The 27615-nt window shown below is 38.7% G+C and overlaps 1 protein-coding gene and 1 non-coding gene across 2 annotated transcripts; both read right to left on the bottom strand.

Annotated features, from left to right (window-relative positions):
* Positions 1-243: 243 nt before the first annotated feature.
* RNF103 (ring finger protein 103) lies at positions 244-27293 on the bottom strand. Its single transcript, XM_066267659.1, is given in 6 exon segments — positions 244-739; positions 741-2256; positions 9511-9626; positions 23512-23651; positions 26113-27071; positions 27218-27293. Coding segments are annotated over 5 exon segments (2052 nt in total). The 5' UTR covers positions 26339-27071; positions 27218-27293; the 3' UTR covers positions 244-685.
* Positions 16450-16663, bottom strand: LOC136332556 (small nucleolar RNA U3). The gene has a single exon (XR_010730771.1). It is a non-coding gene; the product is annotated as a small nucleolar RNA U3 (small nucleolar RNA).
* Positions 27294-27615: the final 322 nt, after the last annotated feature.

The following is a 27615-nucleotide window of genomic DNA, read 5'->3' as shown; positions in this document are numbered from 1 at the left end:
TTAGATAAATATGCTAAATACTCATAAATATTTAATACTTAAAAAAGCTCACCATAAAATTCCTTCCCATTAAAGCCAACCAACCAACATCACCCTGGCCAGTGTTAGCCATATAATAATTTTTGTCTTTTTTCCCCCCACAAGTCAGAATTGTGTTTGACTTATCTGTGGAACTAAGAAATCAATAAAATGCCTATAGAATTCGGACACCTTATAAAAAGCAATTTAACATTAGAAAAGCTGTAATCTTCTGGTTTTAAAGTAATTTATTTCATAGATTTGTTTTAATTTCATGTCTCAGAGCATACATTATTTAACCAAGAGATGCTGGACAGAGATTGTAAGAAGGGAGAAAACATTCAAGATAAGAAACAGCCTCAATTCCATTAGAATTTGATCCTACTTTATAAAGTCTTGCTAGGATTAATTTCTATCATATTTCTTTTGTGCTTACAAAAAACAACTTCTCAATTGCCAATGTTGTAAATAAAAATCTTTACAATTAAGTATGCATTCAATTGACACACAGGCAACCAAATAATTGTTATGAACATTCCCATAATGTGTGTTTCCTCTCAACTGCACTAACATCAAACTAAACTTCAAACCACAAAAACACTGTGACTAACATTAAAAAGGCAAGCTGTAAGATACTCAAAGCTTATAAAGGACAAATTGCACATAGTTAAAATGGGATATCATTTGACAAGGGCTGATGTGCATATGGCTGCTTTTTTTTTATAAGAAGGCCACCGGCAAACGGGACAACAGTGTCGGCCCCCAGCCAACCACATCACAATGCAATTCTGATGGAACACATGACCACAAGGCAACCCCATTAGCAAACATCCATTTTCAAAATTCTCTAGACAAACAACACATTCAGTACAATGCAGCATATCAGCAGGCCAAGTTAACCAATCAGGTTCCATATCTTCATTAGTGTTATATAATCCATATGACCTCCCCTTCCTTTCACATAGGCTGGTCTGACAATATTTATTGGCACATGAACAAGCCTCAGCACCACAGTGACTTGCTCTTCCTGGAGAACTGTGAAGGATGCTTTGTTTATCTTCCAATACTTCCTTCTCACTGCTAAAAGTGTCCGTGCTCTCAAAGTCTGAGTCATTTTCAGTATCATGAGAACCCTGCAACATTTCTTCTTCAGACTGGATTCCCAGACACTTAAATTGCCACATAGGCAAGTTTTTTATATAATCAGTTGGTATCAAAGGGTGAAGCCAAAGGTCAGGGAAAGCTAATCGCTCCAAGTATAAGTCAGGGTCTTCATCCCAATCAGATTCTACAGGGAAGTTCTGAAAAGAAGCAATTGGGTGGAAGAGGTAGCTGGTGTACCAGTCCCACAGACTTGATAACCACTCTAAGTTATTGGCATTAACCTCATCGTTGTTGTTGCGCCGTCTCTTCTTCTCAAAGTAATCGATGAGTAAACCATGTCCAAGGTATGTACTGAGAAACAGGGCCGGGTGTGAAGAATAAAACATCCAGTCTGCCCTGACCCATGAAGCCAGTGTAGTTGTATTGGAATATCTCAACAATTTTAAGCTATATTCATAAAAGCTATCTAAGTAAGGGAGCTGTAAAAAGCCCAACACCGGTAACCAGGAAATAATTAATAGAGAATTATATGTCCCTAAAGTGCTTATGAGAACCACAAATCGCTTTATGGTGGCTCCTTGTGTGATAAATAAGTCCATCCAAGCCATAAGATTAACTAGAACCAAGCTCAAAACAAACAAATCGTTCACTTCAGGTTGTAATGAGCGCAAAAATGAATCCATGGCCTGAAGGGATATAAATTCACCTGTGTGATTTCCATATCTGTAAATTCCTTCAGGAGTTCTAAGTATGTATGATGGCATGTTATATACACCAATATCTGTCATATAACTCCTGTTGTCCCAGTTTTCCACATTAACAAAAATAAACTCAACTCTTCCAGTAAACTTTATACTTAGTGCAGAGAAGAAAGCTGGGGGTTGGTCAAGGTTTGCGAACAGGTATATTTTTATCCAATATTGATCACTTTTATTCCATTCTTCTTTTAAATGTTCAGCATTATAAATGGTTTTGATCCGAGAAGCTGCATGAGTAGTTATCCACTTAAAAATGTGCTCTACTTCAATCTTGCGTCCATTGTATTCCTTAAGCATGACTTTCCCTTTAGAAGTTCTCGTTTGTGGAACAGACACAATGAGTGTGGATCGTACCCAGCCTCTTCTCTTGCAGTATCTATAAGAGAGTAAATTGTAAGCAAACAGCTAGGGCTGCTAGATGAGCTAGCTTGCTCATCTTTACTGTTGTGCAAACAATCTGTTGTCCCCTGATAAATTTCTTGAAAGATACCCTCTCCCCCAAACCAAATAACCTCTACAAAAATAGTACCAATATCTGGCAGTTTGTACAAGAGGAAACGCAAACTCTTTTTGTAGTTTTTTTATGTTTTTTTTTTTCTTTTTAAGTGTAGCTTGAGCCTGACCTGTGGTGGCGCAGTGGATAAAGCATCAACCTGGAAACACTGAGGTTTCCGGTTCAAAACCCTGGCTTGCCTGGTCAAGGCACATATGGGAGTTGTTGCTTCCTGCTCCTCCCCCTTCTCTCTCTCTCTCTCTCTCTCCCCCCCCCCTAAAATGAATAAATAAAATTTGTATTTAAAAAAAAAAAGTGTAGCTTGAAAAATCAAGGGAATCAGCATACTGCAGCCTCTATTACGAACCTACTATTGTTATTAGTATTAATAAGATTCAAAAGATAATAGGAAAATAATTCCTGCTCACAAGAATTTAAAATCCTATTAAGGAAACAAACAAGTGTAAAACTGTATATATCCTATTACTAAATAATGTTAAGAGAAAGTTCAAAAAAGGGAATATCATTAGAAGTTTTGATTTTTTTCCATCAATTTGAGAGATAGAGTGGAAAACAGAAGGAAGAGAGAGAGAGAAGCATCAACTCATTGTTTCACTTAGTTGTTCCATTTAGTTGTGTACTCACTGATTGCTTCTCATATGTGCCCTCACCAGGGGTCAAACCTGTGACCTCCGGTGTGCCGGTTCAACACTTGATCCACTGAGTCATCCGACCAGGGCCTGAAAGTTTGAACTGGCTAAGATTTCATGAAAAGTTTGGAAACTAAACTAGATCTTCAAGAAAGGTTAGATTCAGATAAGCAAAGATAAAAAAGAATACATTATCCTACACTTTGAGTTCCTGACTTGAATGCAAGCTCTTTGACTTAAGAGCCATGCTGTACCCACTTATTAACCCAAACACCCACTACAATACCTGATGCACACGGCTTTTTTACAAAGTAATGTGCACAAAAACTCATCTAGAAATGAGCAAGTCCATCATTGTTTTGTAATCTCTCATCTCTTTAATGAACACAGAAGAAACAAAGTAAATTTTCAGATTAAGGAGAGATTCAGTCCAATGACTCCGTTTTATAGCTCCCTTAAAAACTAGGTAACAAATGAAAGGAAATACTGGAAAATGAAAATGTCTCTTGTATTATAGTGGTGAGATTATAAATGACAGTTTCCTTCCTTCCTCCTTCCCTCCTCCTTTCCCCCCTTCCTCCCTCTCTCCCTTTTCTTTCTGTCTCTCTCTTTCTTTCTTTTTTAAGTATTTTTTTCCAAAAACCTACCCCATGGAATTTCATGCTATGTAAATTTACCTCCGTAAAGTTGGGGAAGGGATCTACCATGTGCACAATTTTTTGGGGGGCAGTATACACAACTGTCTGTTGATACAGATTTTGTTTGTTACAGATTTGTAAATGGATGGCAATAAATAAATTAAGTAAATAAGGTGAAGAAAACATGTTTTACCATAAAGACAAGGTTAGTAATGACTTTGGAAAACTATCTGGGTGACTCAGAATCACAGAACAACATCGCAGCTTCTTATTGAGTTGATTCACTTCCTTAACAAGATAAGATTCTATTAATATCAATATTACTTTAACTGAAATGGTTTGAGAATTAAATATACTAAAAAATAAAACATCTTCTATCCCTTAACAATGTATTTGTCTAATGCAAAATAATAATTCATTATTAATTCTATTTTTATCCTCCCTCCAAGGAATCAACCAAGTTAAATGCATATATAATTTTATTTTCTGGAAAGTAAAATCTTATTATTTAATGTTTCTTTTTTAATTTAATTTATTGGGGTAACATTAGTTAAAATTATACAGGTTTCAGGTGTACAGTTCTGTAATACCTCATCTATATATTGCATTGTGTGTTCACCTCCCCAAGTCAAGTCTCCTATCACCATTTATCCCTCCTTTAGATAACTGTCTTATTTAAATAGCTTTAATTTTTTAAAGTGCATATTATACTTATTTATGATGATACTTTTCTACTCGTGGTCATTCATTTTATCTTTGAACTGTTTCAGAGAATATTTGGCTTCTGATTTATGTTATAAATTGAATGACAGTTTTCTGATAGAAAACCTTAGTCTATGTAACAGGCAGTTCTAGTGAATATTACTTCTTCATGTAAGAAAACAAATGTACTATGTGATACTTGACTCCATGTTAACACAATAAATTAAAAATTTTAATAATAAAAGAACTGTACCACTAGAGTGAGAAAAAGGAGAGTTCAAACAATAATCTGAAACAGTATTAAAATTGGTACTCTATACAGGAGAATTTGTTCAATTTTATGCCCACTGAAATATCAAAATAAATGAATTATACTTTAAAACAAAAACTTCTCTGCAAAGGTACTATGTGCTTTCTTTTCAGTTCAGAGCTAAGTGATAGTTTTAAGGTTTATCATTACAAATAGAATTTAAGAGTACCCAAGAAAAAATAATTCTGTATGCTAATCTTTCAATTTAACATGTTTTCACTGAGTTCTGTATGTTAATCTTTCAATTAAATCATGTTTTCCAGACTTGAAAAATAACTCTAATATTATAAAATACCAGGCAACTAATATATATTTATCTAAATATTGTTCTAAAGAAATCCAATACACCAATAAAATATATCATATTAATTTAAAAGCCTTACTGCTAAACAGAAATAAAGGCTAATGTACACATTATTTTTTCAGAGTATTATACCACCTTTCATCTATATAAAAATTTTTATTGCCAACTTAATAAAAGACATTTAAAGTTCTGAATAAATTCAAGAACAATATCATGAAAATACCCTCTAGTTTTTAAAGTAAATCTTTTAAGATCTCTTAAGAGACTTTGAGGACTAAAAATGATAGAAAACATGGCTTGTGAGTTTTGGTACTCCAGTTTCTGGTGTGGCATGCTGTATTTAAAAAGAAACCTTGGTATTATTTATATCATGCTATATCTCCAGATAAAGTCATCAGCCTTCTTGGCCTTCCTCCAATCTCCCCTTCCCTTTTCCTTCTCTGCTTATTTCCTGAACCCCCCATCTTGATTCTCTTGCCATAAGCCCCTCTGGCCCATTTACCACTCAGCTTCCTGTAATTTCTTTTTTTTTTTAATTTTTAAAAAATTTTATTTATTCATTTTTAGAGAGGAGAGAGACAGAGAGGGAGAGGAGAGAGAGACAGAGAGAGAGAAGGGGGGAGGAGCTGGAAGCATCAACTCCCATATGTGCCTTGACCAGGCAAGCCCAGGGTTTCGAACCAGCGACCTCAGCATTTCCAGGTCGACGCTTTATCCACTGCGCCACCACAGGTCAGGCACCTTCCTGTAATTTCAATGTCCCCTGTCTGCTCTTTATTGCCCCCAATCTCTCCAACCCTCTCCCCCAAGATATACATACCCCTTTCCTTTCTACTTTCTCTAAAAAAAAAAAAAAAGAGAGAGAGATCAGAGAATAGACCTGAAAGGTACAGCCGTCTGGGCTAGACTGCTTGTTTGAGAAATGAGAGGAATTATAGCTAGGCAAGCTGGACAGTCATGTAAAGAAACTGAAACTCTTGCAATGGATGGAGACAGAAATGCCTAGAGGTGATGATGATCCTGAATGTTCTTATGGGTACAAAACAGGTCAAGAAAGGACTGCTGTACAATGGGACTGACACAGTGGAGGAGGCTGTCCTGGAGGCCACCCAGAGAAGCCACTTCAGGAAAGGAAGCAACACAAGCAGTGGAATAGAGAGTTCTGGTGTTTTCAAAAAGCTGAGATCAAAATGATGATCAGTTATAATTAAAATACTTGCTAAGTAACACTATTCCCTGGTCCATCCTTTTACTTTTGTCTTCTATATCTCCACAATCCTCAAAAGAAGAAAAAAATAACCCTTATTAATTAAGCACAGCTTCCACAGCAAGAACAGTTCTTACTCTAGTTGAAAGACTTTCCAAATAAAAGAAAACATAAACATGACAATAGTGAAACCGATACAAGTAACTGTGCATCAAAATTTCCATCTCTGTGATGAAAATTAAGTAGTAAAAAGTGGTTTTATTTTTTTGTATTTTTCCAAAGTTAGAAGCAGGAAGTCAGTCAGACAGACTCCTACATGCACCCAACCAGGATCCACCCAGCATGCCCACCAGGGAGCAATGCTCTGCCCATCTGTGCCGTTGCTCTGTTGTGGCCAGAGCCATTCTAGCGCCTGAGGCAGAGGCCATGGAGCCATCCTCAGCGCCCGGGCCAACTTTGTTCCAATGGAGCCTTGGCTGCGGGAGGGGACGAGAGAGACAGAGAGAAAGGGTGGAGAAGCAGATGGGCACTTCTGTGTGCCCTGGCCAGGAATTGAACCCAAGACTTCCACACACCGGCCGACAATCTACCGCTGAGCCAACTGGCCAGGGCCAAAAGTGCTTTTTTTAATAACAAAAATTATAGCTGCAATCAACAAAAAAGCAAAATGCTCAAAAAATATCTACCTCTTCCATCATAAGTAAGAGGTGGGATTATTTGAAGACAAAAGATATAGAGGAAAACATATGGAGGTAACTCACATTTATCTTCACCGTTCCTCATCAAGTACAGACAAAAAGAACTTTTCCAAAAGAAGCTAGATTTGCAGTAAAATCCACTGGCCTCAATTATGACTCTTCTGATATATTTTGCTTTATAAGATTACACCAAAAAAAAAAAAATCAACTATTATTACTTCCTTCAGTTTCTCATGCTTAATAGATTATCTTCATTTAATGTTGGGCTTACTTTGTTTTTAAACTCTTTATTAATGTCATCTAATAACTTATATTAGACTGTAATATGTTTAACCTTTAAATTTCTATAAATGTTTTACTTGTTATTTTCTAATATATTTATAAGTTGCTATGTTTGAAAAGCATTATTTAGTTGACTAATTTTTATTTTATTTTATTTATTTTTTTGTGACAGAGACAGAAAGAGTGACAAAGATTGAGATAGAGAAGAATAAACAGACCAGAAGGGAGAGAGATGAAAAGCATCAATTCTTCGTTGAGGGACCTTAGTTGTTGACTGCTTTCTCATATGTGCCTTGATGGGAAGTGGGGGTAGGGGGACTATAGCAGAGCAAGTGACCCCTTGCTCAAGCCAGCGACCTTGTCTCAAGCCAGCAACCTTGGGGTCATGTCTATGATCCCACACTCAAGCCAACGACCCCATGCTCAAGCTGAATGAGCCTGTGCTCAGGCCAGCGACCTTAGGGTTTCAAGCCTGGGTCCTCTGCATCCCAGTCTGACACTCTATCCACTGTGCCACTGCCTGGTCAGGCAGTTCACTGATTTTTTTTTAAAATCAATTCTGAATATTTTTTAGTAAAATACTGACTTTTGGCATAATCTGAAAAAATATCAAAATTCCAGCACTATCATTTGTTCTATTGCAATCACCAGTGGGGTAAAAAAGATCTTTCACTTAGACTCTGGGAATGATGGAGCCAGACCAAATGAAATTGTTTTTGGTAAACAAAGGTCAGAAATAAAAATGACTTCTTCTTCATAAGAACATTAGCTCTTAGGCTATCTTGAACATTTCAGTAAAAGGCGCTGGAATATAATCAGGGTTCTGTGTAAAGATGAGAAAGGAGCTTTGTGGGTAGATGAAGAAACCAAATGTGAGTTAGGAGACACAGAATTTCCCTTCTTATCCATAGCTCTTAAGGGGTCCTGCAACAAGAGTTCTCACCCTACTCTACAAGTGAGCAAGCAAAACAAGGAGGAAGGAAAACTGAAGTAAACATGGGCCTAAAGGAGAAAGGCAGGAAAATCTGAGGTACAGCAGTGGTTACGAGGGTTTTCTCCAGCTAACAGATTTCCCACTGTGGACACTTACAAGGAACACAGGTGAGGTGGGTCTACTTATATTAGAAATTGTTGTATTTTTCGCTCCATAAGACGTGCTTTTTTCCCCCAAAAGTGGAGGGGAAAATGCCCATGTGTGTTATGGAGCGAAAAATACAGTACATAATACATTACGTTGTTGGGGTTTCTACATACATATCACATGCCCCTCCTTGGCACTAAGTAAAACATTATATTTTATTATCTATCATAGTAATCCTTTATTAAATATTTATTAAATAATTAAATAGATGAATTTAAGCTATAACTTGGTGGCACTAGAAATTGAAATAAAATACATTAAAAAGAATAATGAAATAAAACAAGAAATCATTTGACTGACTAAATACTAGGGATGATGACAAAAAGAAAAACAAATATGTTGCAAGAATTCTTATTTGAGAAAATGGAAAAAACAAACAATAAAAGATAGAAAAGGGAAGACAGAAAGGGCACATGGTTTCTTAAAGAAAAAAGAGGATGAATCTGAATTTGGACACTAGGTTTAGGGAACAGAGCTCAGAATTACGGAAGAAGATTTGGTAGCACAAAGGTGTCACCTAAAGCCATAAACATGTTGAAGTCTCTCTGGGAAAGAAAAGTGAAAAAGGACTCAAGACATACCCTCAGAGCCACCCCCACTGGAAAGAACACAAAAGAATTGGATAGAGAGGAAAAGATTTCAGAGAGAAAGTAAGTAACTGCCAGTTTATCAAAAGCTATTAAGCACCTGCGTAATTAACAGTGTGCTAAATACTGTAATTAGCTTTTATTTTAAAGAGGCTTCTTATATCATTGTCTTTATTTTTAAAAATTCTGGACAGAATTCAGATTTTAAGAATTGCCTAATCAGCCTGACCAGGCAGTGGCGCAGTGGATAGAGCGTTGGACTGGGATGCAGAGGACCCGGGTTCGAGACCCTGAGGTCGCCAGCTTGAGTGTGGGCTCATCTGGTTTGAGGAAAAGCCCACCGGCTTGAACCCAAGGTCGCTGGCTCAAGCAAGGGGTTGCTCGGTCTGCTGAAGGTCCGTGGTCAGGGCACATATGAGAAAGCAGTCAATGAACAACTAAGGTGTTGCAATGTGCAATGAAAGACTAATGATTGATGCTTCTCATCTCTCTCCGTTCCTGTCTGTCTGTCCCTGTCTATCCCTCTCTCAGACTCACTCTCTGTCTCTGTAAAAAAAAATAAATAAATAAAAATAAATAAATAAATAAAAATAAAAAAAAATTGCCTAATCAACTTACCTGGGGTCACTGGAACAGTTAAAAGTGCCTGTCCGTATTCCAAATCTTGACACCTTCTTCACCATTTTCTCCCAGTGGATTTTACCAACCAAGGGACTTCTGTCATTTGCTATGACCTATTCCATCCAAAAGAAAAACAGAAACTTTAATTACCTAAAATGGAGTTAAACCAACCATTTATAACATAACTTCACTTTCTTGAAAAAGATACTCTGTTCCCAGTTCTTCTTTACTATATCATCATATTATCATTGCAATTTTTGTAGGAGCAAAAGTCAAACTGGGAAAGACTTAAAATAATGAATACAGTTCACTGAATTCCCATACTCTGTGGCAGTATTTACATAGGAGAATGAAAGCCATTGTAAAGAGCTTCCACATCTGTGCTTCACCATGTGTGTTTCTTCTCTCTAGAATTAAGTTAAGTTATACAGGTTTAAGAAAATGGGCCTTGCAGTCATTTCTCTGCTCTGAAAATGAAAAAAAAAAAAAAAGACAAAATAAATCTAAAAGCTTACTTAAAATTGATCACATGTGAGGTTGATGAGTTCAAATTTCACTTTTTTCAAAGTATAATTATGGAGCCAAAAGTCAAGCACATGTTTTCTATTAAGCTATGCTTCGGCTAACATTTATACTACTACTTCTATGGTCATTCCATAACAATCATGAAAGGTTCAACGTATAAAGAGAATCACCACAAAGAATTCTACATTTTTGAACTTCTCCAAATTTGCAATTAGCTGTCAAACACAATTTGGATTAGGAGAAGAAAAATATTTCTTAAAAAAGAAGAAAAATAAAAAACAAAGAAACTAAACCTAAGTAAATTAACTTTCAAAAATGTGTAATGACTTCTTTCTCAGCCTTTCTAAATAGTTAACACCTTTTCCCTTTATCCCCTAATCTTCTGCTTTGAATGAAGGCATAATTTCAATAGATAACACCAGTTTAAAAAATATATATATATGTATTGATATGTGTGTGTGTGTGTGTATATACACACACACACACACATACATACATACATACATAGACACACACACACACACATATAAAACAAAAACACAGCCTGACCAGGTGGTGGCGCAGTGGATAGAGCGTCGGACTGGGATGCAGAAGGACCCAGGTTCGAGACCCCGAGGTCACCAGCTTGAGCAAAGAGCTCACCAGCTTGGACCCAAGGTCACTAGCTCCAGCAAGGGGTTGCTCGGTCTGCTGAAGGCTCGCGGTCAAGGCACATGTGAGAAAGCAATCAATGAACAACTAAGAAGTCGCAACGCACAACGAAAAACTAATGATTGATGCTTCTCATCTCTCTCTCCGTTCCTGTCTGTCTGTCCCTGTCTATCTCTGCCTATGTAAAAAAAAAAACAAACAAAAACAAACAAACAAACAAAAAAAAAACAAAAACACAAACAAAAAATAACTAAACCGGAATTTACAGGAAAGCCAAAAAAGTCTTCATGAAAACATGCTTGACTTATTTTAAACCCAGGGTGCATACATACTAAGTTTGTTTTCAGGAATGCTCTAATACTAGTATTACTTAATTCAAAATTACAACACAATACTCTGACATCTCTAATCTTTCTGGAAGGAATGGCTATTTTCATATTCACAAAGCCTCCAGGAAGTGAAATTCCAGGGGTGTGCATGAAATGAGTGCCAACAGTCAACTCCCAGGGAGAGGCAGGAGATGGTACAGCTACCTCATCTGAAAGTCTAACAAATTTCAAGGGCAACAGGAGAGAGAGCATGTGATGGTGACAGATGACACTTTATGTGGCAACAGTCTAATAACCGTGTCCTATACCATTGATAGTATCCTCCTTATACCTACAGAGACATACCTGCATAATTAACACACAATTTGGAGCATAAACAAATGGTTTTGTTTGTACTCTTTAGTGACAGTACATGCCTTATTTAGGAAGACACAAGTTATTATTCAAATGTTCAGATGGTTAATGTAACCAGAAAGAGGGCAATTTGAAGACATGCTTTTAGGAGATGCAAGCTCTTTCTGACGAGGTTCACATCAGTTACATTTAAGTCTCTAGCTTTCTTATTTTTCCACTGTCCCAAAGTGCTATATAAATTTTACTTGAAGAATAAAGGAGATCAAGCAGGATAGGCATTTCTTCTCTTTTTTTTCCCTGCCACTCAAGAGTCAATGGTGTGTGTCCTGACCGGTGGTGGTGCAGTGGATAGACTATCAACCTGGGACACTGAAATCCCAGGTTCAAACCCTGAGGCCTCAGGCTTGAGAGCAGGCTCATCTGGTTTCAGTGCAAGCTCACAGCTGGAGTGCGAGGTCACCAGCTTCAGCATGGGATCATAATCCCATGGTCGATGTCTTGAGCCCAAAGGTCGCTGGCTTGAGCCCAAGGTCACTGGCTCTGCTGGAACCCCCCAGTCAAAGCATATATAAGAAGCAATCAATGAACAACTAAGGTGACAACTACAGTTGATGCCTCTCCTCTCTTCCTTCTTGTCTGTCTCTGTCTCTCTCAAAAAAAAAAGTGTTGTTCTTTCCACCAAGTAATCAAAAAAATCTTGAACTTATTTTTCAGATTACTCAGGGTTAAAGTCTGCACAATCATATCACTATACCCCATTTTGCCTTCCTTTTTAAAGAACTCCCTTTCACTCTCATTTATTTCCTAATCAAGGCTTCAAATAACCCAAATACTCCAGGTCTGTGTTTAAAAAGACACTGTATCAAGGGATTAATCACGAGTTGCTTTAATCAATACAAGGCATGCCCCTAAGTCTAGGGGCATCTTGCTGTGAAGATCCTGATCACTGCACAGGGATCTTTCACATTTCTTAGAGCCCCAGTGCTAGGAAAGGACGCAGGAATAAGAGGGGGTTGTTCTCAGGCACTCAAGTTACAGCACAGGCAACAGAAGTGTGTGAAGAGACATGGGAATACCCCTGTGGTAAGTACATGACAGTGTTTAAGTCCTGGGCCTTATTTATTCAGCAAGTTGTTCAAACACATTTTTCTTTACTTTATTTTTTTTCTTTTAGATGAGACAAAGGGAGATAGCAAGGCAGACCATGACCAGGATCCACCCTGCAACCCCATCTGGGGAGGATGCTTGAGTACAGAGCTATTTTTAAGTGCCTGAGCCTGTCATGATCCAACAGAGCTATCCTCAGTGCCCAGGACCATGCTCAAACCAATCGAGCCACTGGCTGTGGGAGAAAAAGAGGGAGATGAAGGGGGTAGGGGGAGAGAAGCAAATAGTCACGTCTGCTATCTTCCCTGACCGGAAACTAAACCCAGGATGTCCATGCCAGTGGATACTCTATCCACTGAGCCACCAGCCAGGGCCCCAACACACGTTTTGAAGCATTTAATGACCCCTGACTGAGAGAGCCTCATGAAAATGAAAAATCTCCTAGCATAGCATGAAAGCATTTTATTTGACTCTATAGATATGTTTATGCAATTAGAAATTATTTTACCCAATGTTCTAAATAGTTTTATTATTCAACCAAATGTTTAGTATAAATTAAATAGGAAAGGGGCTGATTCAATAACCACTAAAAATCTTAATATTTTCACAAAATAACCCACCAATCTTGAGTCACATGGCACACAAAATACTTTCAGAATATTACTACTGTGTCACACCAGTAAGAGTTCCCAACTACAGCTCATATCCAAAAGTATGCACAATGATTCTGAGGAGCATTCACACTGCTGGTCTTGTTAAGAGGGGAGGCATATTTCTTGGCAGTTCAGGAAGGGTGTTGCATTCTCTGTGGGGAATGTGTTCAAATACTAGAAAAAAAAGATAAAAGTACAACCTGAGTTCCAAGTCTAGGACAGACTTGGCAACAGGCTAGAAGTGAAGCAATCTTTTCATCCCCCTTCCCAAGGTATCTGCTCTAACTGGCATCCCAATACTTTCTCATCATTGTATTTCCTGTAGCTAAGCCAAACTTATTTGGGTAGTTGGGTACTCATTAAATATTTATGTTGAACCAATTTCAGCTTTTTATAAGTTTAGTAACTTATTCTTCTTCTAATTATACAGGTTTTCTAAAGTCTCCAAGATTTTGATCACTGTTATAATCAAAGTCCCTTCCCCAACATGTCATTTGGAATGTTTTCTCAAGTATTAGCATAAACAATACCTTGCTATGCAACTGTACATTAATGTTTCTAACCCCAGTCAGACATTAAGACTTCCAAACCAATGTATTTTAAAATACGCTTTTTCCAGAAAAAACTACTATAATTTTCTAGGTTCCCTTTAGACATCTTTAGGATCCCTTAAGATGCTAGCATCATCACGAACCATTTAACTCCGCTGGGAGAGATAATCAACTATTGTATATAGTAAGATTTTTACTGGCCCACACATTTTAGTCAACCAAACTGTAAGCTGTTTTATGATGGAGACTATACTTTATTAGTCTTGGTGCCTTCAGTGCCTATCACAAGGTTTAGGCGGCACATATTAGATTTTAATAAATATTTATTAGATGGTTGGATGAATGCATGGAAACAGTGGTTTGCCAGTACATGTTTAACAACTAGCTCTCCAGAAGAAAAGGAAACTCTGATTTGCTGATTTCCTTAGTGTGAATACTCCCAGAAGCCAAATTCAAGCTAGCAACATGACATCTCTAAATATGGAGTTGGGAAGAGATGTTAACAATTGCCCTTCATCAAACAGTATGAGCTGGCTCCAGCACATCACTGGATAGAACTGGGTTGGACAGTGAGTTGATGCCAAGTGCTCATATCTTCTGATGTCAACCTTGCATAGTCCAGTTAAACTTACAAAGAAAAATGGGGCCTCAGGTTATTTGCCTATTCTCTTCCACATGTGCTATAAGTGTTACATTGGTAAAAGAAAAACCAGTTTTACCTATATTTTAGGGGGGCTTTTATTGCTAATCAAAACATTTGGCATATGCCTTTTAGTATCCTTCATCCCCACACAACATCTAAGCTAAATTAAATAACATAATGGCACAGAATAGGAGTGCTATGCTATGATACTTTGTGTCTTTCAATATTTCATTTTAACAAGGAGTTTCTACTTTCAAAATTATAGACCAACCTAAATATATATACACAAATTGTACAAAACCACTAAAAGTGAAAAGGAGTGACTGACAAAGACAAAACTCAACGGCATTTAATTATTTCTTTGGTATTCTCAGAAACTTTTTTATGAGTGAACACAAAAGTTTTTCATTAATTCAAAATAAAGTATAAAGTAGCTGGCCATATATTTCACTTTTATAGTAGGGTCAAAGAAGGAATAAATAGATTAGAATCTCTCTGGAGAAAACTATTGTCTAAGATGAACAAATTTCAAAACAGCTATTAACCCTTTCAGCCAAACAGGAAATATACTAGCATAATACTTTAGTAAATACTGACCCAAAGCTTTACTTCAAATAATATGATGCTTTTCACTGTTATCTCAATTCCAGTGATGTTACATGCCTCGTGATGTGACAATGCCAGTAGGGAAAAATATCACTGTCCTTCTTTGAACTTCTTTGAGCAATAGTCAAAACATGGAAATAGAAATGCTAAGATAAGGATAAATCCATAAAACCCATAAAGTATGCAAACTTTCCATTTCTGAAGCCTACCCACTGCTCCACCTGCCTTTCTAAGGAGTCTTCTGAAAGAAAAATAACTGTCTTCTGTTTTGTGACGCTAAGAAAATTAGGTGGCAGCAGAATCAAGAAATCCACAAAACTGAAAAATAGCTAATGAAGGATGTAGGAACAGGAACAAAATGTTAGAAAAACCTGTTAGAAAAAAAAGCAGTTAGTTCTTTCCATCTCATATTAGAGAGTGTAAAATAGACACAGAAAAGCTTGATGTGCAAAGGGTATCCCAATACTCAATTTTTTTAAACTTTTTTTTTAAGGACTTTATTAATTTTTCAGAGAGAGAGGGAAAGAGGAAGAGAGAGCGAGAGAGAGAAGGGGGAGGAGCAGGAAGCATCAACTCCCATATGTGCCTTGACCAGGCAAGCCCAGGGTTTCGAACTGGCGACCTCAGTGTTCCAGGTCGACGCTTTATCCACTGCGCCACCACAGGTCAGGCCCCAATACTCAATTTTAACATAAGGCTGATTCATGAACACAAAATCATCTTCAAACAATTGAGAGGAGAAAAATATAAAGACCATTAATATGTATTATTCAGAAAATAAACTAATAAATTAAAGAGAAGGTAGAAATCATAAGGAATGTAGGATGAATTAAATACATTTTAGAAATTCATTTTTCCTTTCGTCATGTCATTCAACATGAAGTGTCGTGTCACCATAAAAGAAAATCAATCTACATTGCCAATCAATCCCTTCCAGAAAAATAATAAACTAACCAAGTGATGGAAAAGCTAAGTCATATACCCATTTATTAAAGTCACATTTTCCCTAAATAAGTAAATCCAGACATCCTTTCAGAAAAGTAATATATGAAGTTGAAAGTGCTAATTATGAATCTATGCCACCTAACTACATTTTTCTCAATAAATAGAAAAGGAAGTATAATTCATCTGAGTGAGAAAATGATATTAGAAAACCTCAAGGAAAAGAAGAAAGAACTGGAATGTGCTTCACTATCTTTTACACAGGATACCAAAACCAAAGGTAATTTCATTGAAGAAAATTGAATTAGCCAGGATTTATGCATCCACAGATTATACAAAACACTAGAGCAAACTGAAGTTAGTCAGGTTCTTCTAAATAACGACACTTAGAAAAGAATGATAATTCAAATTGTTAAAAACTAATTCTTGAAAGCTATCTTTTACAAGAGATTAGATAAATATAATCAGAGTTGAAAGAACATCAAGCAACAGAGTATTTCTTTTCTGTTTCTAGCAGATATTTTTAATTTAAAAAAAGCAGCTTTTTCTTTTTCTTTTTCTTTTTTTTTCTTACTTCCACTCAGACTGCGTTCTCTCCTTCTTACTCTCCCAAAGGAAGAGAAGAACGATCATCAATGGCAAAAGGCAGTTGCACAAGCAACACCAAGAGCCGGCTTCACGCTCAGGAGAGAACACTGCAACTCCTCCTCGTCGTTTCGGGTACTCTACACGATCAGAGAAACCTCTCTAGTAACAAACTATAGAAATGATCCCTGAAAGTATAGTCTTGCAGCTTTCGTTTATAAACATGCACCAGTGATTTTCAACCATTTTATACTTGGGGACCTGTGAAAACAGAATTATTTCAGGAGCCACTAGAGCAGAAAGCACCCTGAGTATAAGTAAATTCAACTAAGATCATTGGGTCTATAATTTTCATAAAACATTAGGGTGGTTAACTCTTTTGAGAACCACCATGAAATTTCTGGTGGACTGGTCTACAGACCGGCGGTTGAAAAACACAGGTTAGGCCCTGACCAGTTTGCTCAGTGAACAGGGCATTGGCCTTGTATGCGGATGTCCCGGGTTCAATCACCGGTCAGGGCACACATGAGAAGTGACCATCTGCTTCTCTTCCTCCCTCTCCCCCTTCTCTCTCTCTTCCCCTCAGTGGCTCTGTGGTCTGAGCATCAGCCTCAGGTGCTAAGGATAACTGATTTGAGCACTGGCCCCAGACAGGGGTTGCTAGGTGGATCCTGGTCCAGGCACATGTGGAAATCTATCTCCCCTCCTGTCACTTAAAAAAAACCCAAAAATCCACTGGCTTAAACCAAAGTTTGTGTGCTGATTAGGTTAGGTGGTGAGGTTCATAGTGCTGAGGACAGAGTTTTAATCTCAGTTGTATCAGTCGTCCTGCCAGAAACTGTTCTTTCAACCCCAGCCAGCCATTTGACATATGTAAGCCATTAGGCCCAAGGAATGCAAGACAGCCAGTGGTGATCAGTGCAAATCTTGCTGCACCATTAACACACAGAAAACCATATAAATACATTCCATTTTTCTTACGAGTCATCTTTCAACTACTAATACCTGAGAGTTAAAAAATATTTAAAAAAAATTTTTTTCAGACAAAAATAATTTAGTGATTAAAATGTATAATGCTAACATTCTCTATCATTCATTATTTGGTCTTCATTCAAGTGTCACCTTATCAAAGAATTCCTTGCCACTCTCTGTCTCCTAATCCCTAACTTACCTAGCTAATTTTTCTTCTTAGCACTTTCCACAAACTGATGTTATATTAAATATTTATTTATTTAGTGCCTACCTCTCCCAACTGGAATGTGAACTGCATGAGAGAGCAAGGACTTAGCCTGGTGTATGTTCCTGATATATCTCCAGAGTCTGGCTTATACATATTTGCTGAATTTTGTCACATAATAAGGAGTTAAATCCATAGCCACCTTTAATAGGGCATCAAAAATATTAGCTCACTTATAAGCCAAGAATAAATTACTAGTTAGTGAACCAGAATATGTTTGTTATCTATAGGTAACACCCTATATACCAAAAGATATCCAGACTTTTGACATGACTTTTCCAGGTCTGGCAGGTAGGTGCTCAGTATCTTTACCATTTATCTCTATGGATCATTCAATGATTGGACTAACATTTTGACACAAAACACGAGGCTGTGTGGCTGGCTATTCAACTCAATTTCATTAATAAAACTAAAGTTATCAAAACCAGAAAATCCTCCTTGATCAGACAACCAGAAATAAATATATGGGAAAAGAAGTGAAATAACAATTTATTTATTTATTTATTTTTAAATTTTTTTGCATTTTTCTGAAGCTGGAAACAGGGAGAGACAGTCAGACAGACTCCCGCATGCGCCCGACCGGGATCCACCCGGCACGCCCACCAGGGGCGATGCTCTGCCCACCAGGGGGCGATGCTCTGCCCATCCTGAGCGTCGCCATATTGCGACCAGAGCCACTCTAGTGCCTGGGGCAGAGCCACAGAGCCATCCCCAGCGCCCGGGCCATCTTTGCTCCAATGGAGCCTTGGCTGCGGGAGGGGAAGAGAGAGACAGAGAGGAAGGTGCAGTGGAGGGGTGGAGAAGCAAATGGGCGTTTCTCCTGTGTGCCCTGGCCGGGAATCGAACCCGGGTCCTCCGCACGCTAGGCCGACGCTCTACCGCTGAGCCAACCGGCCAGGGCCATAACAATTTATTGATAAATTAAAGCTTTAAAGATGCTATAGTTTATTTTTAAAATACTAATTAACACAGAAATAAACTAGAATTTGATGGATAAGGTATGAACCTATAGATTCAATGTATTCCTTATCAAAATACCAATGGCATTTTTCACAAATATAAAACAAATAAATCTAAAATATATAGAGAACCACAAAAAACCCTGAAATAACCAAATTAATCTTGAGAAAGTGGAATGAAGTTGAAGGTATCACATGACCTGATATCAAACTATACTACAAGGTCATAGCAATCAAAATAGCATGGTACTGGATAAAAACAGACACAGACCCTGGCCAGTTAGCTCCATCAATTACAGCATCATCCTGAAATGCCTAGATTACAAATTCAATACCCGGTCAGGGCATACAGAAACAGCCAATGAATGTACAACTAAGTGGAACAACAAATGGATGCTTTCTCCTCTCTTTCTCCTTTCCCCTCTGCACCCTAAACTCAATCAACTAAAGAAAAAAAAATTAAAGAAAAAAGACACATAAATCAATGGAACAGAATAGAGAGCCCAGAAATAAACTCATGCCAATACGGTTAATTAATCTATGACAAATGCAAGAATATACAATAGAGTAAAGACAGTCTCTTTAATAAATGGCATTGGGAAAATTAAACTGATACATGCAAAAAAATTAAACTAGACCACTTTCTTATGCCATATACAATAAACTCAAAATGGATTAGAATTAAATGTAAGATCTGAAACTATAAAACTCCTAGAAAAAAACACAAGCAATAAACTTTGACATCACTCAGTAATATTTTTTTAAATACATCTCCTTGGGCAAGAGAAACAAAAGAAAAAATGAGTGGGATTACATCAAAATAAAAAGCTTTTACAGTGAAGAGAATCATCAAGAAAACAAAAAGACAAAGACAACCCCCTAAATGGGAGAAGGTATTCACCAATGATATATCTGATAAGGGGTTAATACCCAAAATATATACAGCAGTGTTTTTTGACCACTGGTCTGTGGACTAGTACACCATAAATTTTGTGCTGGTCTGCAAAAGAGTTAACCACCCTGATGTTGTATAGAGAGTCTAGACCCAGTGATCTTAGTCGAATTTGCTTATGATCAGGGTGATTTCTGCCTTAGTGGTCCCTAAAATAATTCTCCTAATTTCACAGGTCCCCAAGTACAAAAAGATTGAAAACCATCAATAAAAGGAACTTACACAACTTAAATACCAAAGAAAACAATCTGTTTAAAAAATAAGGAAATGATCTGACTAGGTATTTCTCCAAAAAAGGACATACAGATGGCCAATAGACATATGAAAAAATGCTCTATTATCACTAATCATCACCAAAATGCAAATCAAAACCACAATGAGACATCACCAGGCACCTGTCAGAATGACTATCATTAATAAATCAACAAACAACAAGTGTTGATGAGTATGTAGAGAAAAGAGAACCCTCATGCACTGTTGGTGGAACTGCAAATTGGTACAGCCACCATGGGAAACAATATGGAGTTTCCTCAAAAAATTAAACATAGAACTACTATACGACCCAGCAATTCCACTTCTGGGTATTTATCTGAAGAAATCCAAAACACTAATTTAAAAACAAACTCATAGACTCAGAGAAAAAACCGAGTCACCAGATGGGAGGAAAGGTGAGGAATGGGTGAAAAAGGTGAAAGGCATTAAGAAGTACAAACTGCCAATTATAGGGCACAAAGAAAACCAGTTAGGTGAAAGAAAACCAGTTAGGTGACAGAAGACAATTGGACTTTGGGTGATGGGAATGCAGCATAATCAAATGTCAAAATAACCTAGAGATGTTTTCTCTGAACATAGGTACCTCGATTTATCAATGTCACCCCATTAAAATTAATAAAAAATTTAAAAAATTTAAAAACCAATTATCTCATAAAAAAACAAAAATAATCAAAAACAAACACCCCCAAAATAAGAATAAAAATTATAAAAATTAAATAAAATAAAATTCAAAAGAGAAAAAATACAAAAAAAATAGTTACAGAAATGTAAAGTATAGTATAGAGAATATAGTCATTAATATTGTAATAGCCATGTATGGTGTCAGATGGGTAGCAGACTTATTGAGGTGATCACTTTGTAAAGTATATAAATGTCTAATCACTATGTGTACACCTAACATTAATAGTGTATACCAACTGTAATTGGAAAATAAATTTGTTTTTAAATTACTGAAAGTGATGATCTGGAGAGTAATAGGTCACACCCAATAGGAAGATTGCAAGTAAAGATCATGAATAGCCTATGTAACCACCTGAAGAATTCCCAAACCTTACCTTTAGTGAACTACAGTACTACTCCATCCTCTTTAGATGTATATGTATTTATATACTTGAGACCATGTGCAACAGAAAGTCAATCTATCCACAATCATAATACAAATCAGTAACAAACAGATCTACACGTAAGGTCTCTGAAATCAGTTCAGCTTTTTCTACCACATTTTGCAGTCATGTTCCCATACTGAAGGAAACATGAAGCAATGGCTATTTTGATTTTCATACCTTGACTCAAACTTTGTCAACCTCAGTGTAAAAAAACAAGAGCACTCGAAAAAAAATGAGGGGACCTGGGATTTATTTATTTTTTATTTTTTATATTTTTCTGAAGCTGGAAATGGGGAGGCAGTCAGACTCCCACATGCGCCCGACCGGAGTCCACCCGGCACGCCCACCAGGGGGTGATGTTCTGCCCATTTGGGGCATCGCTCTGTTGCGACCCGAGCCACTCTAGCGCCTGGGGCAGAGGCCACAGAGCTATCCCCAGCGCCCAGGCCATCCTTGCTCCAGTGGAGCCTCGGCTACGGGAGGGGAAGAGAGAGACAGAGAGGAAGGAGAGGGGGAGGGATGGAGAAGCAGATGGACGCTTCTCCTGTGTGCCCTGGCCAGGCCAACACTCTACCACTGAGCCAACCGGCCAGGGCCAGACCTGGGATTTGATCGTGCTTCAAGAAACATAATTTTTTGCTGAATTCATGCTGTTAATTTACTTGATATGATACTTTAAGCAATTTACATTTTATTTAATTTTTTAAATTATTTATTTATTTATTTACTTACTTATTTATTTATAAGTGAGAGGAGGGGAGACAGTGAGACTGACTCCTGTATGTGCTCCAAAAGATTGGGATTCACCCAGCAACCCCTGTCTGGGGCTGATGCTAAAATCAATTGACCTATTTTTAGTGCCTAAGGCTGATACACTCAGACCAACTGAGCTATCCTAAGCACCAGGGGCAGACACTAGAACCAATCAAGCCACTGGCTGTGGAAGGAAAAGAGGAAGAGAAGGGAGAGGGGAAAGGGAAGAAGCAGATGGTTGCTTCTTATGTACCCTGACAGGGAATCAAAGCTGGGACATCTACACACTAAGCTGATACTCTACCATTGAGCCAACCATCCAGGGCTTTAAGTTACTTACAATTTTATTTTATTTATTTATTTTTTATTTTTTTTAAAGGACATGCACTTTTTTTTTTTTTAACTATTTTTTTTTTTATTTATTCATTTTAGAGAGGAGAGGGAGAGACAGAGGAGAGACAGAGAGAGAGAAGGGAGGGAGGAGCAGGAAGCATCAACTCCCATATGTGCCTTGACTAGGCAAGCCCAGGGTTTCGAACCGGCGACCTCAGCATTTCCAGGTCGACGCTTTATCCACTGCGCCACCACAGGTCAGCAAGTTACTTACAATTTTAAAAATTTTAATAACTTTAGCCTTGCCCTAAGTGATATTTATAAAATTACATGCTCAATAAATTAATTTTTCTAATTTACACTTAAAAACATAAATGATAAGGTGTCTACTCATTTACCATGAGTGGTACATAAACTATACTTTGGGAAAACATAAAAGATGATTATTTTAAAAGTCCTTCACAGCTCTAAAACTCCAATATGCTAATTAAATCTCAGTTCTGATAAGAGCTAGAACTTAAAATTCTAATCTCATCAATTTCATAACCAAAGTAATTAAACCCCCAACCATTCCCTACAATCAGTCTTTTTCAATAGTCACGAAAGTTGGCTGTCTCCCCATAGAAGCAGTCCTTCACATTTTTTTACTGTAGGGTTTTCCTTTACATACAAAAATTATTTGGATCACTGAGTTAAAAATTAAAGTAGGCCCTGGCCGGTTGGCTTGGTGGTAGAGCGTCGGCCTGGTGTGCAGAAGTCCTGGGTTTGGTTCCCGGCCAGGGCACACAGGAGAAGCGCCCATCTGCTTCTCCACCCCTCCCCCTCTCCTTCCTCTCTGTCTCTCTCTTCCCCTCCTGCAGCGAGATTCCATTGGAGCCGAGATGGCCCGGGTGCTGGGGATGGCTCCTTGGCCTCTGCTCCAGGCGCTAGAGTGGCTCTGGTCGTGACCGAGCGACGCCCCGGAGGGGCAGAGCATCGCCCCCTGGTGGGCAGAGCGTTGCCCCCTGGTGGGCGTTCCGGGTGGATCCCAGTGGGCGCATGCGGGAGTCTGTCTGACTGTCTCTCCCCATTTCCAGCTTCAGGAAAATGCAGGAAAAAAAAAATTAAAGTTAACAAAAATTAAGAGAAACAGTACAAATCACTAAATAAAAGGAATATATATGTGTGCTTTTTGCTTTAATGAATATCCAACAACTAAAATGGATTTGCTTCTAGTGATTGTAAACAAAGCAGTCAACCCTCTTTCCACAACACTTTCTGTCAACCACTCTTCAATTTTCATTTTCTTTGGTCTATGAAACCTCTTTAAGAAGGCACTGAAACCTTCCCATGAGAACTGAGTTATGTCTAAGAAACCTGACTTTAGTACACAGAAGTGTTACCAGACAGTGAATACAATTTGATAAAAATAAATTTACTTCTATCCATGTTTCTGATACCTGAACCAGCCAGATGCCATCTTTTGTGTCTTCCACAAGCTCATAGAAGTGCATTTCACCACTGAAATTGGTACTAGAAACAGATTCAGATGCTTCTTCTTCCTTCAGTGCAGAATAGAGCTCACCTTCCATTAAGTCACCTAAAGAAAGAAAAAAATAACACTGTAAGATCAAAAATTCCTCATTCCAACTTCAATGATTCATTCCATTTTACATTATAAAATCATGTTATTATATTTTGATTGCACTCTAAAGAAGAGTAGAACCTGAATACACCCATTTAAGATCCATACATTCAGTAAATGTCATAAGAACCTACCATGTGTCAGGCAAAAACAAAACAGACAAAAATCCATTTCCTTGTGGGGCTTAAACTACACTTTGGGAAGCAAAAAAAGATGATTTTTTAAAAAGTCCTTCATAGCTCTAAAATTCCAATATGCTATTAAATCTGTTTTGATAAGGGCTAGAATTTAAAATTCTATCATCACATAAGTTATAGAAAATAACTGAATTTATACCAGTCCAAAAGTAACCACAATATTATGTAGTATTGTGTATAAAATATCTAGGCTTCAAATAATTTTTAAACAGTATTATTTATATACTTCTGATTTATAAGATCTAGAAATGAGTTTACAGAATTTGCCATCACCACATGCTTAAAATAGCAACAGAGCTCATATGACTTGGAGGTTATATACAAAAAAGACCACCTATAAGAACAAACTCCAGGCCTGTCCTGTGGTGGCACAGTGGATAAAGCGTCGACCTGGAAATGCTGAGGTCGCCGGTTCAAAACCCTGGGCTTGCCTGGTCAAGGCACATATGGGAGTTGATGCTTCCAGCTCCTCCCCCCTTCTCTCTCTCAGTCTCTCCTCTCTCTCTGTCTCTCCCTCTCCTCTCTAAAATGAATAAAAAATAAAATAAAATAAAATAAAAAAAAAGAACAAACTCCATATTCAAACAGAAATTAACAGTATAAATTTAGATAAAAGATAAAGGAAAACATTAATGTCAAATCATTTTAACTTTTGCCTTAAATTTTACACCTGAGAAAACAAGCACTTTATCATTATGGCAGCAAAACCACTCACAATACTTAAGCTAAATTGCTATACCAAGACTTCTCTACCTTAAAATGTGTGATCCAAGTCATATTTCTGTGGGCTGCATGTATTTTTTAAGTGATATGTACGCTCCTCTACACTCAAAGTGACAAATATGTTTAGGCCCAAAGGAAGGCAACACTAAAGTCAAAAGAAAAAAAATATTGTCTTATCATATTATTTTACCATTAAAAATTATTTGGCTTTGGTGGTTAAGATATTTATTTCCAAACCTAGAGAGCTTATATCATATATATAGATATTCTACTTTACTTCACTCCCCCCACCCAAAATAAAAGTCATCATAAACCAGTCAGTAAATAAGAGGCACTAATAATACACAATTTATGTTTCCTCTAAAGAAAAATATCACTTTTACAGGAAGGGTTCCCTCCTCTAAACCAGAAATGACATGTGAGTTTGATAACCCTTAATTTGCAAATATGTGAGTGCTAAATCCTTTGGAGTTAATATTCCTTTTTATGGTATTATATGACTATAGGGTACCAAATAAGTAAAATATTTTTCTTGCAAAAGACATCACTGACAGCTATACTTGAAAAAAACAAAAAAGATAACCATCAGTTTCAGCTGTTATCTACAGCAACCCAGAATCCCTTTCTCAAATGACAGTACATTCCCCTTCCGTATCTCTAAACAAGTATATAGTTTGTCCAGGGGTGAAAAAAACCAACAAACCATATTTCTCATCCAATCCTACCCCAAAACCAAGTTACTGAAAACGTATTCTTTAAGATGTTATTCTCTTAGCAATATTTCAATTTTATTTCTCAGCCCATTTAAGTTGATGGAGCAGCAGTTCCTGTGACACGGAAGGAAAAAAAAAAAAGTTCACATCTAAAGTACAAGGATTTTTTAAAGCCCAGACAGAAATACAAAACAAACAAGATAGGCACTCACAAAAAATATTCACCTAATTTTCACCAAACTTGAAGTATGAAAAGTTAATACCGTACAGAATACACATTTTCTATATTTTAAACTCATTATTTTTTAAATTTAAATCTTAGACCTAAATGCCTCTTTGATATTAAGTATTCCAATGATATTTTTCCATCTAGGTAACTTGCTGTTATCATGATAAATATTGCTATCCACATACAACGTTTGGTGATTCTTCTTAAATCCTTATGAATTTCAAGTGACAAATAATGTTTTCGTTTGTAACATTCCCGAATTTTGGGAAAAATCAGTTGACTTATTACAAAAGGCTCAGAAGCTGCACTTTAAAATGGTATTTTAAAATAATCTTTAAAAGACACATCTAAACCCCTACAAATAATTCTAGACCGCTCAAATTTCCCTACATCTTTTTTGTAGAAAATCTGGACAAAGAAAAACTGGGTAGCTCTCGGAGGAGTCTGCTTAACCCTTGCAGGTGAGGCCTCATTCTGGGGTATCACCAGGTACGAGGAAGTACAAGTCGCCCCTAACACCCGGCGGAGGAGACCTCAGGGGAGCTGATACTCGCCTGACTTCTCCACCAGCTCCCGGACATCCTTCTTCTCCGGCAGCCCCGAGTATCCCAGCCCCCGGCACTCCAGAATGGTCTTCAGCTTCTTGAAGCTCAGCGCCACCGGATCCACCAGCTGAGTGGCAAAGATGCCAGTTTCATACCACACAATGGCCTCAAAAAACCTGGCCAGGACGAACAGGATCAGAAAATAGAGGAGCAGGAAGAAAAGCTTCAGCCACATCTTCCCTGGCGTCTTCTCTCTTTTCAGAGAGCTCAGAATACGAAAAAGAGGGCGGAAGAGTGTGTCCCCGGCCGGGACGCGGGCACTATCTGCGCGTGCGGTCCGGCCCTCGCCGCCGTCACTGTCGGAACATCCCCCGCCCGGAGGCAGGTGGATTTAGGTATCTGCCGGGTGAGGGTCAGACGACAAGGGGCACAGGCGCAGAGCTTCACGCGGGGCCTTCCCGTCAATAGGTAAGAAAAATAAAAGGAAAAAACTTTGAAAGCCCATCAACTAAAGACCGAAAGGAGAGGAGCGCGGGCAGCCCTCGCCTGGGCAAGGGGCACTGACCGAGGTGGCGGGGTCAACCTCCAAGCACCGTAATCTCAAGGGAAAGGGGGGCCAAAAAATAATTCCAATCCACAAAGGAAGCCGGGTCGGGGCTGCAGGCGGAGCCGGAGGGGCCGGCCGAGATCCCGCAGCGGAGGGTCAGGAGGGAGCGGCACTCGGCCCGGCCAGGCCCAGGGCCCAGCGCGGGGAAGAGCGGACGCTGCAGCACCGCGGCCGGTGCCCAGGGCCCAGGCCCCGCCGGCCGCCTAGGCTCCGCGAGAAGCGCGGTAGGCACGGAGGTGGCGGCTCCAGGTTCGCTCCGGCCGGCGGGCGGCGCCTTTCAGGCGGGCGGGCACCGCCGCCGGGCCCGGGAGGGGGCGTCGCGGTCTCTGCAGAGGGAAATGGGGCGCGCTGAGCGAAGGTCCTGAAGAAAAAAAAAGGAAAATAGGCCCCAGATGCTCCCCGGGCGGCTACAGGCTTGCTTCCTAGCCACGCTGCGGCCCCCCTCCCCCCCACCCAGCTCGGATGAGCACCGCGCGTCTCGGCCGCCGTCCCCGACGCCCCCGTCACCTCGCGAGGCCGCGACCGCCGCCCGCGGAGCAGAAGACCAGCTGCGGCCGCAGCCCCAGCCGAGACATAACAACTGACGTAAGCTAAGGGGCGGGGGCTTGGGGCGGGGCCCAGAGGGAGCGACCGCCCACGTGGCGGGAGGACTGAGCCGCCCAGCCCCCCGCTGCCTAGTGGGGGGCGCGGAAAAAGTGTGGAGCCGCATCCTTGACTAGGCTTCCAAACAGCTCCCAAAGATGCCTCTTCAAAGTTTTCTCCGCTCTCTTTCCTTTGCCCTACAGATGTTTAGTAATTGATTTTGTCTGAGGGTTGGACTCTGGACTGTGTCCCTTTGTGTATTTTTTTGTAAAAATGGGACACTTAATTATCCTCTTCAAATCAATAAAAATGGAAGAGTATGT

Source organism: Saccopteryx bilineata, chromosome 3, assembly GCF_036850765.1.
Source record: "Saccopteryx bilineata isolate mSacBil1 chromosome 3, mSacBil1_pri_phased_curated, whole genome shotgun sequence".
NCBI lineage: Eukaryota > Metazoa > Chordata > Mammalia > Chiroptera > Emballonuridae > Saccopteryx > Saccopteryx bilineata.
This window is presented reverse-complemented; position numbering and strand designations above follow the sequence as displayed.